The sequence below is a fragment of the Chanos chanos genome, chromosome 8, assembly GCF_902362185.1.
Source record: "Chanos chanos chromosome 8, fChaCha1.1, whole genome shotgun sequence".
Lineage (NCBI taxonomy): Eukaryota > Metazoa > Chordata > Actinopteri > Gonorynchiformes > Chanidae > Chanos > Chanos chanos.
This window is the reverse complement of record NC_044502.1, coordinates 47,288,797-47,307,720: the sequence shown is the minus strand read 5'-3', so window position 1 is coordinate 47,307,720 and position 18,924 is coordinate 47,288,797. Positions and strand designations below refer to the sequence as shown.

The 18,924-nt window shown below is 42.1% G+C and overlaps 1 protein-coding gene across 1 annotated transcript in view; it reads left to right on the top strand.

The window, feature by feature from the left end:
• The first annotated feature begins 8,897 nt into the window (after positions 1 to 8,897).
• Positions 8,898 to 18,924, top strand: part of LOC115817968 (dynein heavy chain 11, axonemal) — a 78,404-nt gene continuing 68,377 nt past the window's right edge. The window contains exons 1-18 of the mRNA XM_030781155.1: positions 8,898 to 9,119; positions 9,223 to 9,366; positions 9,794 to 9,990; positions 12,090 to 12,279; positions 12,523 to 12,622; positions 12,748 to 12,959; positions 13,554 to 13,787; positions 13,912 to 14,079; positions 14,563 to 14,679; positions 14,775 to 14,912; positions 15,037 to 15,161; positions 15,308 to 15,503; positions 15,700 to 15,804; positions 16,026 to 16,421; positions 16,759 to 17,091; positions 17,310 to 17,564; positions 17,930 to 18,099; positions 18,509 to 18,731. Of these exons, the coding sequence (XP_030637015.1) occupies positions 8,898 to 9,119; positions 9,223 to 9,366; positions 9,794 to 9,990; positions 12,090 to 12,279; positions 12,523 to 12,622; positions 12,748 to 12,959; positions 13,554 to 13,787; positions 13,912 to 14,079; positions 14,563 to 14,679; positions 14,775 to 14,912; positions 15,037 to 15,161; positions 15,308 to 15,503; positions 15,700 to 15,804; positions 16,026 to 16,421; positions 16,759 to 17,091; positions 17,310 to 17,564; positions 17,930 to 18,099; positions 18,509 to 18,731 (3,525 nt within the window). The remainder of the gene's footprint in view (positions 9,120 to 9,222; positions 9,367 to 9,793; positions 9,991 to 12,089; positions 12,280 to 12,522; positions 12,623 to 12,747; positions 12,960 to 13,553; positions 13,788 to 13,911; positions 14,080 to 14,562; positions 14,680 to 14,774; positions 14,913 to 15,036; positions 15,162 to 15,307; positions 15,504 to 15,699; positions 15,805 to 16,025; positions 16,422 to 16,758; positions 17,092 to 17,309; positions 17,565 to 17,929; positions 18,100 to 18,508; positions 18,732 to 18,924) is intronic.

Genomic DNA, 18,924 nt, shown 5'->3' with positions numbered 1-18,924 from the left:
TCCTGAGGACCAACCGTATAGTGGCTGAGGGCGACTAGTTTTGCTATAGTTACAACTGAGATTTTGGCATGGCTATATAAGACAGGTAGTCCTTGGTTCACAGTCGGGTTGAGTAGCCGCTGGCCCAGAACAGGGGCCTGCAGGAGGTCCGGGCAGGAGGGTCAGAGGTCTATAGGGAGCAGAGGCCTGGGACTGGGACCCTGTAGACCTCAGAATGGAGACCCCAGTGTTGGGGCAGAGACGTGAAGATGAAAGAAGAGAGGGAACAGGACAGTTTAAGCAAACTGAGGCATGTGGTAGTTTTTTTTTTTTAATATTTTAGAATGATACTGATTCTGATTCAAGTGCAGCACTCGTGCTCTGGCAGACCTAATTAATGCAGCGTTGACCCATAAAACAAAAGAGAGGCGGGAAGCAGTGGGCCACGTGGCCATTTGGAGCCTTGAGACATCAACAACTCTCCACTCAATCATCAACAAACTTATGTGATAGGATGTGAATAGAGAGGATACAGCATCAACATCTCAGTTCACCAAAACACTCCATGACCATGGTCCACCGCCACAACCCTTTTGTCTAAGATAATTAGCTGTATGCTAGGCTTAATAGGTAGGTCTTTAGTCTAGACCTAAACTGATAGATTGTGTCAGAATCCCAGACATTTTTTCGAAAACTGTTCCATAGTTTAGCAGCCATATAGGAGAAGGATCTGCCACCAACTGTAGATTTTGGGGTTTTTTGTTGTATCTTTGAGAGTAGTTTTATTTGGTCAAAGCGCTTGTCATCTCCCGCCTTGCAACGTATTACTGGCTGGCTTGCCGACCTGCGCCATCAGGCCGCTCCAGCTTGTTCAGAATGCCACTGCACGCCTGGTATTCAACCTCCCGAAGCACTCTCATAATAATAATAATAATAATATTTATTTAGAGCCCAATATCACTATTTATAGTCTCAAAGGGCTTTACATGTCTATAACAAAGTCAAATCAAAATTATACCATGCATAAGTTTGAGAAAATAGATAAGTCTTTAGTTTTGTTTTAAAGGTATTGAGAGAGTTTGCTTCTCTAACTTCTTTAGCTAAACCATTCCAAAGGAAGGGAGAGCGGTAGGAAAAGGCTCGGTTGCCAGCGGACTTCTTTTTAACTCTTGGAATGACTAATAGTCCAGAATCTTGAGAGCGCAGGGTGCGAGGTGGGTTATAGGGTGTAATTAAGCCAGACAGGTAGGAAGGTGCAAGCCCATTTGAAATGTTATATGTTGATAAGAGGAACTTAAAATCTGCCCTTGCATGAATTGGGAGCCAATGAAGGGAAGCCAGGACAGGGGTAATGTGATCAAACTTCTTCGTTCGGGTCAGAATTCTAGCAGCAGCATTCTGGACCAGCTGAAGACTATTGGTACAAGAGGCAGGCAGGCCAGAGTAAAGAACATTGCAGTAATCGAGGCGAGACGTGACAAATGCGTGAACAATGGTTTCTGCATCAGTCATTCTTAGAAAGGGCTTAATTTTAGCAATGTTACGGAGGTGATAAAAGGCAGTTTTAGTTGTGGTTTTGATATGAGTGACTAGCGAGAGACTAGAGTCAAAAATCACACCAAGGTTTTTAGCTGAAGAGTTTTGAGAGATGATGCAGTTGTCAAAATTTAGAGTTAGATCACTAAAAAGTCGCTTATGTGTAGGGGGACCAATGACCAGCGTTTCAGTCTTGCCTGCATTAAGCATCAGGAAATTTGAAGACATCCAACCCTTAATAGCACAAAGACATGCCTCAAGGTTAGCCAATTCAGAGCGGTCATTATGCTAGATAGGTAAGAAAACCTGAGTATCTTCAGCATAACAATGGAAGTTAATGTTGTAACTACGAATAATGTCACCCAAAGGGAGCATGTAAATAGAGAATAGAAGAGGGCCAAGGACTGATCCCTGAGGAACACCATAGTTAAGCTTGTGGTATTCAAAGGTCACATTATTATAGTGGACACACTGCTTTCTCTCAGAGAGATAAGATTTAAACCAAGAGAGTGGCAGGCCACTAATGCCAATTTGGTTTTCCAGGCGCTTTAACAATATAGTGTGATCGACCGTGTCAAATGCTGCACTCAGATCAAGCAGAATAAGAACAGAGGTAGCACCAGCATCCATGGCTAATAAAAGATCATTAGTTACTCTAGTAAGGGCGGTTTCAGTAGAGTGAAAACACCTGAAGCCTGACTGAAATATTTCAAACAGACTGTTAGAGGACATATGGGCTATCAGCTGAGCAGCTACAATTTTTTCAAGTATTTTAGAAAGAAACGGGAGATTAGAGATCGGCCTATAATTATTTAAGGCTTCAGGGTCAAGATTTGGTTTTTTAAGTAAAGGCCTGATCACGGCTGTTTTAAAAGAGGAGGGTACAATACCAGATTTAGGTGACATATTTAGAGTGTTTAGGATTGTTGGGCCAAGAACCGAGAAAAGCTCCATATAAAGTTTAGCAGGTAGGGGATCAAAGAGGCAAGAGGCTGGTTTAGCAGAGTGCACCAATTTGGACAGCGCGTCTAGAGAGATAGGGTTAAATTGAGTTAAAGGCTGCACATCCTGACTAATCTTAGGCGCAGTAACAGAGAGCTTGCAGGCAGTCTGATTTGATAAATTAATTTGAATATTACGACGAATTAAGTCTATTTTTGCGAGAAAAATTCAACAAAATCGTTTGCGGTAAAAGGGCTAGATTGAGGGGAGTGATTCTGGGTAAGTTTAGATATTGTATCAAAAAGGAACCTGGGGTTATTTTTGTTAACATTAATTATTTTCGAGTAATACGCGGATCTGGCTGCGTAGAGAGCGAATTTATAATCTATCAGGCTGTCGTGCCATGCAAAGGTGAAAAACCTCTAGTTTGGTTGCCCGCCAGTTTCGTTCCAATTTCCTACACACCTGCTTGAGCGCGCGGGTTTCTTTAGTAAACCAAGGTGTTACGTGTTTACGTCTATTTTCTATAGTTAATGGTGCTACCATATCTAGGACATTACGAAGGGTAGAATTTATGCTGTCCGTCAAGTCGTTCAAAGATCTCTGCTGATCATTGAAAGAGTTGAGAGCAGTAGGAAGCAGATCAGCGAGCGCAGCAGTGGTGGAAGCATTAACGCGACGGCAGCTACGAACCGCGATAGAGACAATTGGCGTCGACGGAAGAGTTACTTGGAAAGTAATAAGAAAATGGTCTGAGAGGGCAGCAGAGCAAGGAGAGACGACAACGTGAGAGATATCTAGTCTGCGAGCTAGAATAAGATCTAAAGTGTTGCCACTGAGATGAGTTGGTTCGTGGACATATGCTTTATTAAGTGAATCAGAATTGTTATTGATGTGAATATTAAAGTCCCCCAAGATCAGGATTTTATCCACTCTAGTAGGAATAACAGAGATAAATTCAGGAAACTCATATAGAAATTCACTATAGGGCCCCGGGGGACGATAGAGCACTGCTATGAGAAAAGTTGAGGCAGTACCATATTGCCTCACAGAGAGCAACTCAAAAGAGTCAAAATTAGGTAAACTAAGGGTGTTAGGAGTAAATTTAGTATTATAGATTAGAGCTACACCCCCACCTTTCTTTGCTGCCCTAGCAGCACAGGGAAAGGAATAGTTAGAGGGTGAAGCTTCATTTAAAGGGAGAAAAACGTCTGGCTTTAACCAAGTTTCACACAAACCCATCATGTCAAGGCTAAGATCGCTGATCAGGTCACTAACAAGCAATACCTTAGGTGAAAGCGATCTGATATTGATCAAACCTAACTTCAGCGTAACCGGGCTTACAGTAATCATATCGGAGGAGGGAGTCAGTTGCATTGGAACTAAATTGCTACGAAATATGGTCTGTTTGACTCTAGACCGAAATGAGCTACGAGGGCGTGAAAGTACACTAATGGGAAAAATGTCACTACTAGCTATATACATAGTCATATTAGCCTTAACATTATGATCTTCATTACGATGAACATTATTCGTTAGAAGGATACTTTGAAGAGGGCGACGGTTTTCTCGTTGTTTCTGTTGTCTCTGCCTGACCAGTGCTCCAGCTCTTTTGCCTCGCTTCCTTCTCCGTCTCCGTTTACAAGGTGTAGCAGGTCGGCTAAACAATTTACATCTAAACAAATGGAAGTCCACTGAGTCCGTTGAACAATTTTTTTTCTATAAAATGCGTATCGATTGTAGATCTGTGTTGATCAAAGTCTCCCTATCATAGGTGATCATCACGTTCAAAATTATAGTGTTCTTGCATAAAATAGTGTCAATAAATTAACAAAAAAGTTCAATTTAAGATATAGCTCAGAAAACGACAGCCATCTTGACGGCGCGTTACCATGTTGATCATGTTGACCATGTTATCATGTCACTCCACTCCTTACTGCACTCCACTGGCTTCCGGTAGCAGCCCACATCCAGTTCAAGACATTGGTGCTGGTCTACCAGGCTACAAGAGGCACCACCCCATCATACCTTCAGTCCCTGATAACTCCTTATACTCCTGCTAGAACCCTCCACTCTACCACCTCTGGTCAACTGACGGTCGCCTCACTTCAGGAACCCGGCAGCCGTTCTTCCCGACCGGCTCCGTTGCTCTGTGGTGGTGGAATGACCTCCCTCTACCAGTTAGGACTGCGGAATCTCTTGCCATCTTCCTTTATATATATATATATATATATATATATATATATATATATATATATATATATATATATATATATATATATATATATATATATTAAAAAAACCCTTGTCTTGTGTTTGTGTTTGTCCTTCACTGTCACTGAATTCCAGGAGCGTAATGCGGAGGGTAAATTAATGTACAGCCTTATTGTGATCTCTGTTTATGAGGTAATAGGATCTGACTGATGCACTTATTGTAAGTCGCTTTGGCTAAAAGCTTCTGCTAAATACCAGACTGTAAATTGTAAATTGTATGACACATCATTATTTGTGTATGACGCATCGTAATCAGTTGCATGACTGAGCATGGAACACACGGTATGTGCCTGATAGTCTAGTTTCTCATGGTTATGAGTTAGACAGATGGTTACCAGTTAGACTGAAGGTCTCACCAGATTCTGTTAACAGAGAACTAGTTGGGTGTTTAATTGTTTTAATTAATTCTTTTAATTCTTATCGTGAGTCACTAATTATTCTCACTGAAAACAAACTGATCCAATATGTTGAAGAGTTACAGACAGCCTAGGTCCTCTGTGTTTCAGGCATACTGTGGGACTGGAGTCAAATCTGTCTAATCTAACAGAATGTAGATTTTATATTTACCAAAGATAATCAAGGAGGGGCAGCACATCAAACTTTTACAGCTATTTTTTCATAATCAAAGATTGTATCTGTTCCAGATAATATATTTAATCTACTTCGGCCTTTTACATAAAGGACTGTCAAAATTCATTTCAGTTTCATTTTCTTTGAAATGACACGTTTCTGATATCACCTGTTTTTTCTCTCTTTATCTGGAGAGCTAGGAAAGGAAGAGGTCATATGGGTGAGGCCTGTCTGATGTGTTGGCTTTGATTGGGTCAATTAATGTATAACCGGCTTCAGAGAGATGAACAGTTACATGGCAGGACTTTAAAGTGCCTTAAATAAATTTGTATCATGCTGAACCATGAAGGCATATGTGTATAGTTTTATGATGTGCATAATGTCTCTTTGACACCATTGTATTTAAAGTCTTTAAAGTCATTGTATTTATAAAACCCATCAGACCATATCTCTCAGAGTACACAGCCGAGCTCTTTGTCCAGACACTTTAAAATCTGGAAAGACTGGAATACTGCAGCTCTCTTCTGGCTGGTCTACCAGCGTGTTAGACGAGTCCACTGCAGATGATCCAAAATGCTGCAACATGTCTGGTCTTCAATCAACCAAAACAAGCACACGTCACACCCTCCCCTTGCTCACTGTATCTGCCCCCTGGTGCCTCCACTCAGAGCAGCCAGTGGAATCGTGCTTACACACGTAAGGTCACTCACCAGGACCTGTGTTCCATCCCACCCACTACCACCCACAGCGGATTCCACCACCATACAGTAGAAAGTCACAAGCTGGTCTTTTCGCATGTATGGTACCTGAACATGAAACCAGGGGATTGGCCAAAAGCAGTCGAAATACCGTAGGTCTTCTGTGTTTCTGGCATTATGGGGGATTTAAGTAGAACTATCAGTGTCAATTGGAAACTACTTTAAACCAGGGCATTTACCAAAAATAAACAAGGAATGCCAATATATCAAGCTTTTTAAGGTTTTAAGGACTATCAAAATTAATTTCAGTTTCAGTTTTAGTTTCTTTGCAATGCAGCCTGTTTCTGATGTCACCTGAGGTTTTACAAGGGAGCCCAGTCTGATGTGCTGGTATTGATAGAGTGAATTAATGTTTAACAGACTGAACTGGCCTCAGAGAAATGAACAGTAACATGGCTTCTGAGCAGTGCTTTAAATACATTTGTTTCATGCTGAACATGGGTATAAGGTATAGGTGCATCTCTTATTATAACAGTATGCATATTCAGTTGGACATTGGAAATAACAGATGGCTGGGAGTAAAGTCCTTTTTGAAAGTGCATGGTATATATCGTGAAATACATTCACGTGAACTTTAAGAGGAAGGCCCTGGGCGTATCTGTTTGGTTTAATGCCTTTTCTCTCAAACCTGCTACTGACTGAGTTACGGCTGAGATAACCGTGATAAACACCAATCGCCACACCTAGACGAGTTATCATTTCTCCTCAACTATACACGGCACATAATCACTGACTCCTCACCGACACTGACACTGAAAAGATGAAAGCACTGTAGAGATGAAACTCAAATAAATATTAGTATTTGGCCATGGCAGTTACAATCTTTTCTCTTTTACGTCCTGAAGGAAAACGGAAATCCATTCTTTGTTCTCATTATTAACAGATATAAAAATATTAAAGCAAAGTGAAGTTGTTTTGCATTCCATTCCATCATCGTTCATGAGCTTTTCCATGAGACAAGTGACATTTTTGTCATTAACGTACCACCAAAGACCCATGAATACCATTGTCTGGAACCAATGTTGAACCAGCATTTTCTGTGTGAATGAAACTATAAGATTTAAATGTTTGATTTTTGCATATGCAAGAGCAAACCTACTACTTGCAGACTGAAATAATTTCAGATTGGTTATTTATAAATAGTGATTTTATTCAAGCATTACAAAGTGCATTACTTTTGTATTTTCATCAGAAGAGAAATTCAATTGGCAAACAGTCTTATGGTCCAAAAATACCTGGCGTTTCCATGGTGACCTGTGTGTACGTACAAACTCTCAGCATCATATATTTAAACACACAAGAGCATGTGAAGGGATAGTAATGTGGAAAAGAACTGAGAAACACGCACGCTGTCAGAAAGGTTGCATGGTAATTATCTCATCATCTCTGTTGAGCAGAAGTTCACCAGGGCTAGAGCTTGACAGCCCAGTTATGGGAGTGTAAGAAAGGGCTGTTTGGGTGGACTGAAGTAGGACTTACTTCTGTGTCTACTCATTCACAGACTGACACTGATAAAACAGTGTACTCCCAGACTAGACCCTGAAAGCCGAGCAGGTGGCTGTGTAGCCCGAATGTCAGATGATGGCGGCTTTTCTTTACTGTCCTGTTTACTTCAGGACATTGATGAGCAGAGTAATCTAAATCCACGGATACACCAGTGCGCATAAGAGGTTTATTCTGAACACATGTAGTGGAAACAATTTTAGCTGCATATTTAGTTGCATAGTCAAGAGCTTAACAGAGCAAATATGAATGGGTCCACCTACAGAGCTTCAGTTTGCTTACAAGTATGGGGCCACAAAACAAAACATTTTCTGATGTCGCAGTGTTAAAATGTGTCTGCCTACTCTCATAACACACCCAGAGGAGAAACAGCGCCCTCTACAGCAGCGGCTCTCAATCCTGCTCCTGGGGGGCCCCTGCTCTGCATGTTTTCCATCTTTCCTTGCTCTACCTACCGGACTGAACTCATCATTGGCGCTCTTAATTGGCTGAGCACACCTGATTTAATTAAGAGCATGTTAATCACACTAATCAGGTGTGTTTGGATCAAGGGTAGATAGAAGATATGCAGAGCAGGGGAGGATTGAGAAACACTGCTCTATAGGACGAAAGTGATAGTCAGTCCATGACTTTCTAGGAAATATTTAAACTTTCTAAACTTGAAAATGTTGTAAAATACATAAATACAAATACAGTTTCAAATTCAGTTTTTAGCAATGAGTTAAATGTGGTTCATTATCCCATCTGAGACAAATTTCCAGTAACAGACTGAAAATTCTGAACAAGTTAAAATTCTTAATATATCTTGGATCTGAGGGGGAGAAAACGCCATTCTGCTTTGTATTCTGTTCAGGCCATGAGAGCGAGAGCATGCGTCCTCTAATCTTGTGCGTCATGTGCGTCACCAAGAGATTTATAGTAGTATGAGCGTTCCTTTATTATATCAGTAAATATGGAGACAAATACCGTAGACTCCGAAATTGACGTTTTGCTTGTCGAACAAAATCTAGACTGGAGCATGTCACTAATAGTTCTCAGATTGCGGCTGAGTAAGTAAGCGTAAAGATGTGGAATTTACACGGCTTTTTCAGGCCGGCCATTTAAAGGGTACGCAGACACTGATTTGGTCTCCAGGGCAACTTGACGCTGTCCCTGCCCCTCGCTCTCTTTGTGGACTAAATTTCCTCAGCCTCAGTTTGTCCAAATCACTGAACACAGCACTATACAACGTGTTATCTGTGTTCTTTTGTAAAAAGGCTTCATGCAATGTTAAAGCTGTGCTCTGAATAACAAACGTTTTAATTTGGAACTTCGCGAAGCAGCTGCAGGGAAGTCATGTCAGACGAGGACGAAGTCGCTCGTGTGTTCTCTGAGGACGCCTGGGTTCAGTTTATTGGCGATAAACTTTGCCAAATGATGAAAATAAAGTCTGAGACGTGGGACAAGTTTGTTGCATTGGAGGAAAACCAAAGACTTCTCTCCAGATTTTTTGAACAATCTGTCAAACTGTTAATTTTCAGTTTGACATCGGCCAGCACTATGACCGTGTCCACTGAGGTAAGCGACAAGCCAGACCTAGCCAGATCAGACCTAGACCAACGCTGTAATTGCTTGTACAGTTAGTCCAATTCGTATTACTTTTTAAATATTTTTCTGATAGGTCTCGCATCTTTTAAAACAAAGAGGATATTATATCCTGAAGAAGGACAATGTCACCGTTCTCTCGGAAAGTTGCAGGCAGAATTTACTTTTTGGGGTGCTGTCGCCCTCCCCGTTGCCTCAACTGTCAAACAGTCTGGAGAAGGTAATGATTTGAAAGTGCAGTAATGCTGTAGTGTGTTGATTCTGAACCTCCAAAATTGGAACGGACTATTGCTACAACGCTATGGTGCTAAAACTACAGTTTTTACATTGAAATGTTAAAACTTTTATCTTTGACCAAAGAAGAAGCAGTGCAAGCAAAGCTGTCCATCAAAAAAAAAAAAAACACACAAACAGAGACACTGGACTTATATATAGGCTGTACACACACACACACACACACACACACATATATACATACATGTATATATGTATATTTATATATACACATACCCATCTATATATATGTGTGTGTGTGTGTGTGTGTACACAATCACACACACACGCATATATATGGCCTCATAACACACATAGCAGGTCACACTGTATATGGCTTGAATGATATGTGTGTAATTATGTGTCTTGCCAAGGTGTGTGTGCCGCTGCTGTCAAACAGAGGGAACCATCAGACGTGGCCAAATACGATATCTGAGGACATCGTTCGACATGTCCAGAGTCTACAGAACAAAGTGTCCGCTGTGAGGGGGCAGATCCGGGGAAAAACAGTTCTCCCAGTTCCTGCTGTCTCAGAGAGGAGAAGAAACTGTCCAGAGGTGTCAGGCAAACTGTAAGACAGGCACTCATACTGTGGAATGTTTCCATTCTGACAGCACCTCAATATTTGATCATTTTTGTCTGTGACAGTGGTGTCAGGTGTGCCTTCTGGGCAGCTCAACCCTGTCAACCCTGTTAAGCTGTTTTGTCACATTATGTGTGGGGGAAAAAGCACTATGGTAAAAAAACAATCAAACAAACAAAAACAAACAAACAAACAAGCAAACAAAAACAAACAAACAAGCAAACAAAAAACCCTGAATTGCTAAACTGAATATGTATGCAAATGAAAGAAGTTTGAATATACATTCTCTGTCCACATTGTTAGAAACAGCTACCATGGACCTACACTCACTGGTCCCCTTAAGAGGTGTGCCTACCTCATGAGTACACTGTATAACTTTACTGTCAATCACACTGAGCGCGGCGAGAGCGTCAAAGTGACCGGAAGTCATTCATTTTCAATGAGAGCCGGCGTCTTTAAGCGGCGAAGAGCGTCGCGGCAAAGGGCGTCGCGGCGAGGGTGGTTTGGGCGTCAAAATACAGTTGAAGTTCGGTTAACTTTATGGTAATGAGATATGACGCGGTTGGGCGGCAACCAATAGAAACTTGGAAGTGCTCCGCTCTAGAGAATTGTAGAGAACACGACAGTATAAACTATTGTTCCCACAAAACTTTTGGTCCTAAGCAAAATGGAGGAGAAACTGATTATATCGGTGGTGGGTTTCCCCATGTTGTACTGTAATGTAGGTTATGCACAAACGTTTGTGTTAATTAAAGACCAAGGCTAGTAAACGTGTCCTATAAACTCCATGCTGGAATTTGACCTAGCCTATCATTAACACAAAAGACACACAACAAAAAAAAGCTTTTAAGTAGTGTTTTTCATTAGTTTATTTTGTTACGAAATATGTAATTAGCATTGTTAATTTATTTCTGTCATCGGTCGATTTCGCACCTTCTCATTTAAAATATCTCATAAGGTTAACTTATAGCCTACTGGTGGTCAGTCAGCACAAAGATACCGCTCGACCTGTTTGTTTGCTTTATAGCCCCTTTAAAAACATTTGCATAGCCAAGCTTTCCGAAGGAACTTGTACCCGCCTATTTCATCAACGGCAGAGCGTCCACAGTGTTCAACAGCGTCGTTGGCAGGGAGGTTTGGGCGACTCTTGACGCTCTCGCCGCTCTCAGTGTAAACGTACAGTTACCGTTATAGACTGCAGCCATGCAGTTTGTCCACCATCTTCTACCCTGTTCATCATGTGCTCAGTTTGGGTGGCAAACTGTTTTCAACACAGCAGTGACACTGATATGGTCGTGTCATGGTGTTGGGAGTCACGCTGGTATGAGTGTGTCAGGTATAGCACAGCTACTGGGGTTTTACACTCGTCAGTGTCAGTATGAGTGTGTCAGGTATAGCACAGTTACTGGGGTTTTACACTCGTCAGTGTCAGTATGAGTGTGTCAGATATAGTACAGTTACTGGGGTTTTACACTCGTCAGTGTCAGTATGAGTGTGTCAGGTATAGCACAGCTACTGGGGTTTTACACTCGTCAGTGTCAGTATGAGTGTGTTAGGTATAGCACAGTTACTGGGGTTTTACACTCGTCAGTGTCAGTATGAGTGTGTCAGGTATAGCGCAGTTACTGGGGTTTTACACTCGTCAGTGTTAGTATGAGTGTGTCAGGTATAGTACAGTTATTGGGGTTTTACACTCGTCAGTGTCAGTATGAGTGTGTCAGGTATAGCACAGCTACTGGGGTTTTACACTCGTCAGTGTCAGTATGAGTGTGTCAGGTATAGCGCAGTTACTGGGGTTTTACACTCGTCAGTGTCAGTACTGTGGTGAGAGTTGTCCACCACCTAAAAGTGATCCTGTGATCATAATCTGACCACTGATGGAGAGCGAGAGGATGAAAAACACACTGTGTACATGGCAACAGATGGGCCATGGTCTCTTACTGTACACCAACATGGTGTCTCCACTAAACAGGCGTTTCTAATGAAGTGGTTGGTGAGTGTATATGCCTATAAATTCGTAATTACTTTTTTTAAGTGTTTTTTCTCTGTGCCTTATGACCCCTTTAATTTGTTGTTTCTCGAATAAGGCATGATGGCCCTGACAGGACCGTAGTCCATGCCATTGAATCCATGGTTATCAGCTGGACTCATCTGATCCAGAAGGTTCTGAAAGAGGACTCTGCTGAAATCCTTCTGCAGGGCCTCATGCCTGGGCCCAGCTCAGAGCTGGAATTTTGGAGGGCCCGAAGGGAGAACATTCAGAACATTTATGAACAGGTTTGTCCCACTCAAAAGTTTTAAATCCTGGTTCTGGAAGACGACATAATGTCTAGGGTTTGTGACATTTCAGTGCTTAACAGAGAATGAAAAGAATCGGTTGATTGGCTTTCCAAGTTTTGATCATTAGCTGACAGAAATGACATCTCGAAATGTCCTGAAATGACATGTACTAAATCTCGAAATGTCCTGAAATGACACACTCATACTTAATGTGATGAAATGGCGTATCCTGAATCTTAGCTTCACAGCCCAGCCGTCCAGAAGATGAGGAACATTTTGGAGGTTACAGAGAACAGTTATTACCCCTCATTTAAAGCATTGACAGAGGACGTCTCTGAAGGTCAGTTATCACTAGAGGCCTTACACTGACTGTCTGAAAGGGGTTAGGGTTGCCATCTCGGTTCCTATAGAAGGATGACTATAAGGTTAGACTTGTTGTAAGTGATGCTCACATGTCTCCTGAAGCTCTGCAGGAGGCGAAGGATGTGGACCTCCACCTACGGCCCCTGCAGCCACTCCTCTCTCACTTAGAAGAGGAAGATTTTCCATCCATTCATCCACTCATCCGTCAACTCTTTCACCTCATCTACTTGGTCTGGAGACACTGTGAATCCTATCGGTCACCCGCACGAATGATCGTGCTGCTGCAGGAACTCTGTAATCTGCTCATTCAGCAGGTGACACACATGTCTGTCCCTGATATTCAGAGCCAACATATCACTGATCAAGTAGACAAAACACAAAAATTAGAGTCCTTCTTCAGTATGTAACATGTCTGAAAGTTTGTGCACATAGACTTAATTATATAAGAAACAAATTATTGATTTGTGGGATTAAAAACAAATGAAAGTTACCTGATGGCACTTTGAAAGGCTTTCATAAACTGACACTGCCTTTTATGTCAGTCTCAATAGCTAAAGCACCTCAGATACTAACAAAGCCATATAATAACTAAACCATCTAATAACTAGGCCAGCTAATAACTAAACCATCTAATAACTAGGCCAGCTAATAACTAAGCCATCTAATAACTAAGCCATCTAATAACTAAACCATCTAATAACTAGGCCAGCTAATAACTAAGCCATCTAATAACTAAGCCATCTAATAACTAAACCATCTAATAACTAGGCCAGCTAATAACTAAGCCATCTAATAACTAAGCCATCTAATAATTAGGCCATCTAATAACTAAGCCATCTAATAACTAGGCCATCTAATAACTAGGCCATGTAATAACTAAGCCATGTAATAATCACGTGTGTGTCCAGGCCCAGTCATACCTTTCTCTGAGGGATTTGTTGAGAGAGGAGGCAGAAGACAGCCTGGAGAAGCTGCAGAAGGTGGAGAGCATCTTCAGATGTTTCAGAGACACCTTCCAAATGTACAGAGAGAAGGTGTCAGGGCTGGTCAACTCTGGAGAGTCTAAACACTGCTGGGACTTCCCGACTGTGTTGGTTTTTTCCCGATTCGATAGCGTCTTTGCTCGTGTCCTAAAACTAGAGGTGACTGGTGATGTACATGCATAAAAGCCACTTAAGATGCTGTTTAAATTCAACAATAAATATCTTATATTGAAAATGTATTGGCTTTATGAATCCTTGCCATGTTTGTCACTTGTCTTCTCAGGAAATCTTCTCCATTACTCTGGAGTTCCAGAAACTGGAAAAAGTTATCTTTGGGGGACAAAGGGGTAAACTTTACAGCGAGCAAGTCTCTCTGTTGCTTGCAGAGTTTTTGGAACTACTCAAAGCCTTCAGGGAGGGGGAATACAACCCTCTGGATTTGACCTGTCAGGTATCTGCTGCTTTGTATCAGTGATTGTAATGGTGAAATATCATTAAGATTGTCAGGGTCCAAGTTGTGATATAAAATCACAATGTGTGAGCCTATATGCTAAATAACTCACATTATGCCTAACAGTGAAACATTTGCAGTTTCCTTTTTAACTTGATGCTAAATGTGTCTATGTGACTGTCTGTTTACTGTGACTGCTCCATGGTGACTTGCTGATTGTATTGTGTATTTAGCTACATGGGTAATATTTGCTATGTAAAAGTACTAATCCCAGAGGCACAGATAAGACTGCTGCATGTAGACACAGACAACTGCTTGTCAACATAGCTTTCAATGGTTGCTATGAAGCTTTTTCACTGTGATTTATGGGAGACACTTGTAAACAGAGCTATGTGTTTATGTGTTTACCTTAAAAACACACCTTAGTCATACTGCAGTGACATTAAGAGCAGCTCTGCTTTGTGGTTGGTTTTGACTCTGAAGCAGTTTGTGAGATACTATGAGGACTTCAAAGACAAGGTTCAGGACCTCGATCGCCAGCTGGCCACTGTCCTTGGCTTGACCTTGAAAGATTGCTCTGGATTAGAATCTGTTTTTAAAGTAAGTGGCCTAATTTGATGCCAATATCCCTGAAAAAAAAAAACATGTTGAAAATGAAGTGACTAAAGAGTAACGAGAATGTTGTGTTTTCAAAGCTGTTAGCTCTGTTTAGACCCTTCCTGGACAGAGAGATCATCAAACAAACGTTCACACACAGTTTCCCAATGGTGCTCGAACTCTTCAGTGTGGAAATGGATCAGTGCAAACAGCTTTACAGCTGTCAGCTCCAGCAGGTAGACTTTGAACCCCAAACCTTGACCTCAACAGCAGTTAACAGCGAGCCTGATTCCTAGACATCCTACAACCCAGAGTAGTGCTGACTCAGGCTGACTTTTGTCACCTGATCTTTGATTCTAGTTGAGGACTGGCAAACCTGTGCTGAGTAAGAACATGCCTGCCACGTCTGGTGCTTTGAAATGGGCCAGAATGCTCCGAAACAGAATTCAAATACCTTGGGAAAGTTTCCAATTTGTTCTTGACAGGTAAACTTGGTTACTATATATACCATACCTATGCTGCAGCAGTTTGGTAAACTCCATTGTTGATGATATATTTAGTGTGAATAACTTTATAAATCAAGCAACCCTGTCTAACAAAGGATAAGAAGTCTACACTATTTCTATGCCAGGAAAATGGATGGTGAAGGTATGCAACAGGTCCATTTGAAGTATATGGAGATGTCAACCCTGCTGGACCATTTTGAGGAAGAGGTTTATTCTGCCTGGGGTAGGGATATTAATCAGGTCTGCCAGCTCAACCTGGATCAACCCCTCATAAAGAGAGAGCCACACTCTGCCCTGCTCCACGTCAACTTCAACCCAGAGGTACCCGAGATGAGAGGATGGGTAGGGGGAGGGTTAAAGGCATGACTGTTGATTTACATTTACAGTCTTTAAAACGTCCAGAGATGTCGATGTAATAGACACAGAACTATACAGAACCAAACGTCACCAAACCAACACTTGGTCTCGGCTGTAAGTTTTACGTTTTATGAAGATTTGGCTTTTTTTTTAACTTCAGTTGCTTGCTGTACTGAAAGATGTGAAGCACCTTCACATGCTGGATCAGAAGAACATCCCCTCAGTTGCCATGGCCGTGTACGACAGGAGAGACACATACCTCATGGTTAGTTAGAGGTCTGACCATTATCCTCGATGTTCACAGATGCAACTGAATCTTCTACATTACACATGCTCTTTCATTTCTCTGTCACCTTAACAAAGGGGATTTTGATCACGCCCGTAGTGCCAGTGTTATGCCATGGTGTTATGGCTCTCACAGGGCTTATGTATGTGTGAGCAGTTCTGGTCCATTGATGGTCATTGGTTTTGTTTGATCTCGCTCAGTACATCGGCAGCCTGCAGTTGTTGGTCCAGATGTACAACAAGGTGAGGCAAACCATGCTGGAGGTGGAAGCCCCTCTGATCAGTGCCGAACTGGAGACAATAGACCAGCAGCTGCAACTGACTGAAACTGAGCTGACATGGCAGCACCAGAGCTGTTTGGACTATATCTGTGCCGTCAGAGGCATGGTGCACAGTCTGGAGCGCCGGCTTCAGAAATCCAAAGACAATTTGGAGAAGATCCAAAACCTAATGGAGGGCTGGAAGCAGCAGCCAATGTTCTGCAGGAAGGATAACAAGAAAGACACTCTCCTCCTGTTGGAGGACAGAGACGGACAAGTGCTGAAAAGATACAGAACCATTCAGAGAGATGGAGAAACCATTCACAACTTGGTAAAGGTGAGATATGGACTGTGTGTGATAAAATGTCATCTTCTACGTTGCCATTGTTTCCTTTTTGTCTGGGATTTTTAAAAGTCAAAGAAAAAAAGAAACTGTATAAGGCTCTTATGACCCCTTTTCCATCAGACCACTAACTTTTACGTTATTGCCTTCTTAGAACCTGTTTCTTTTATGAGTTAAACATCCTCAGATTGTTTTTTTCAGTAAAAGCATCTCAGACATATTCGTTCTTTTATAGTCACACATTTTCTCATCAGTTTTCACTGGTGTTCTGAATAAACTCATCAAATCATACTCTGCTCAAATCATTGTCCTGTTCCTTTACTCCCACCAGGAGAACCACAGTCTGTTGGTTGCTGATCGTGCGTATGGGGCGTGGCAGGTATATGTAGAGCATGTGGATGACATGTTGGTGGAAGGATTTTTTTGTGCCATCTCACATTCTCTTGAGTTCTTTCTGGAAAACATGGAGAATTCGGTCTGCCAGGCTCCTCTGTTTGAGGCCCAGATGGTTCTGAGTGGTTCTGAGATCACTTTCAGACCCTCTTTGGACCGAGACGCCGGGGAGAGCTTGTACGAACTGCTTGAGGGGCTGCTGGGAGACATTTTTAAAATGTCCGCCCAGGTGAAGAGGGTGGCACCTCATGTGAACATGGAGGATTATCAGGTGACTGCGGATAAAACACAGTGTTTGACATCTGATTAATCTGACACATTTTTGGCATTTCAGTGTGCCACAAGGAAAACAGTGCAGTGCAGTGGTGTCTCAGTTGTATTGTAATATCAGAACACTGTATTGTCTATCTTTCATGTTTTTTCCCTAGTAAACACTGTGGTTATGAAGATCAGTATATTGTACTTATTATAAATTCTCTCTCTTTTCAGGGTGATATGGAGGAAATGCTAGACCTGTCAGACCTTCGACAGGAGGTGATGGAGCGAGTGGATGATGTGATCAGGAAGGCTGTCCAGTACCAGTGTGTGTTTGACCGTTACAGTCACCTGTGGCTGGACGACCGGGCGGAGTTCCTGAGACAGTTCCTCCTGTATGGTCAGGCCCTGACCGCGGAAGAGGTGGAGGCATTCGGTGAAGGTGCCTTTTCAGAAAATCCACCCACCACTGAGAAGTTCAAAGAGCAGGTACGACCGACGTAGGATAAGCTTTTCCGCCTGCGTCTGTGGTTTAGTTTCCGCTTCAATGTGAGGGTCACTCAGATGAACACGGCAGAAGTGGGAAGACAGTTTAACATTCCATAGGCTACATGAAGTCATTTTTTGGTAATTTTGAAATCTTTGGTACAGTCATATTTTGGCCATATTTAAGGTAATGAGTGTTTTGAGTAGCTTACGGAAAGTAAGTTTATTTTCACTGTTCTCATTTGAATGAAGTTTATAGTTATTTGTGAATACAGATTAAGATAAGAGATGCTATGGACTGAGAAAGAGAAGGTTTTGATATATTGTAGAGCTGTTAAAACCATATGCTGTCTTTTCCCAATCTATAGATAGATCTCTATGAGGAGCTCTATATACAGGTTGGGAACATAGAAGACTTCAGAGTGTTTGAGGGCTGGTTTCGAGTGGACATCAGACCATTCAAAACGAGCCTTTTAAACTCCATCAAGAAATGGAGCTGGATGTTCAAAGAGCATCTCATCTCTTATGTCATTGACAGGTAAAAACACAACCAGTCACACACAGCACTGCTGTTTCCGCACAAAGAAAGAAAGAAAGAAAGAGTCGCCACATTTGATGTTCCTGACTGACCCTTTCACGATATAGATTACTCCAACGCTTAACTGTAATACTCGGCACATGATACTTCATACATGGCGGCTGTTTGACTCACTTGTAGCTCACTCTATTATTTTCCTGCATGTACATTTACATGTGTATCTGGCCTGATAATGAACTTAGAGGTGGCACTCGTGCAGTAATCAGCTCCTCCGTGGCCATTTACTTGCTTTTGTTCTCTGCCTGTCTTTGAAATGGCTGTGGATAAAAGTGTCTGCAAAATGAATAGATGTGAACGTTCTTTGATGGGTGTGTGTCTGCCTTGGCCGTGCGATCTGATTGGCTTCCAGCGTTGTGGAGTGGGGGGGGTTCATTGAAGAGGCGGACACAGGGCTGAGACAGACAGTGCAGAGGGGAGATCGCCACGCACTGGTTCAGGTCATGGGTCACCTGCTGTCTGTCAGAGATCGCCAGACCCCTACAGACCTGCTGTTCGAGCCCCTCAGGGCTGTGCTCAGCCTCCTGGAGCAGTACAATGAGAAACTTCCAGAACACATCTACGCCCAGCTGGAGGTGGGAGTGAGGGATTGCATGTGGAAACTGTAACTGTAACTGTATTATTGCATGTGGAAACTGTGACCTGTTAGCTGCATTTGGGCTTATTGTTCATTGAGGAATTTGATGTGAACAGAGCTGTAGTTTCCCTGTTTGGATTGATCTGATTTCCATGAAGTTAAATGCAGCCTCCACACTTAGCCTGTCAGAG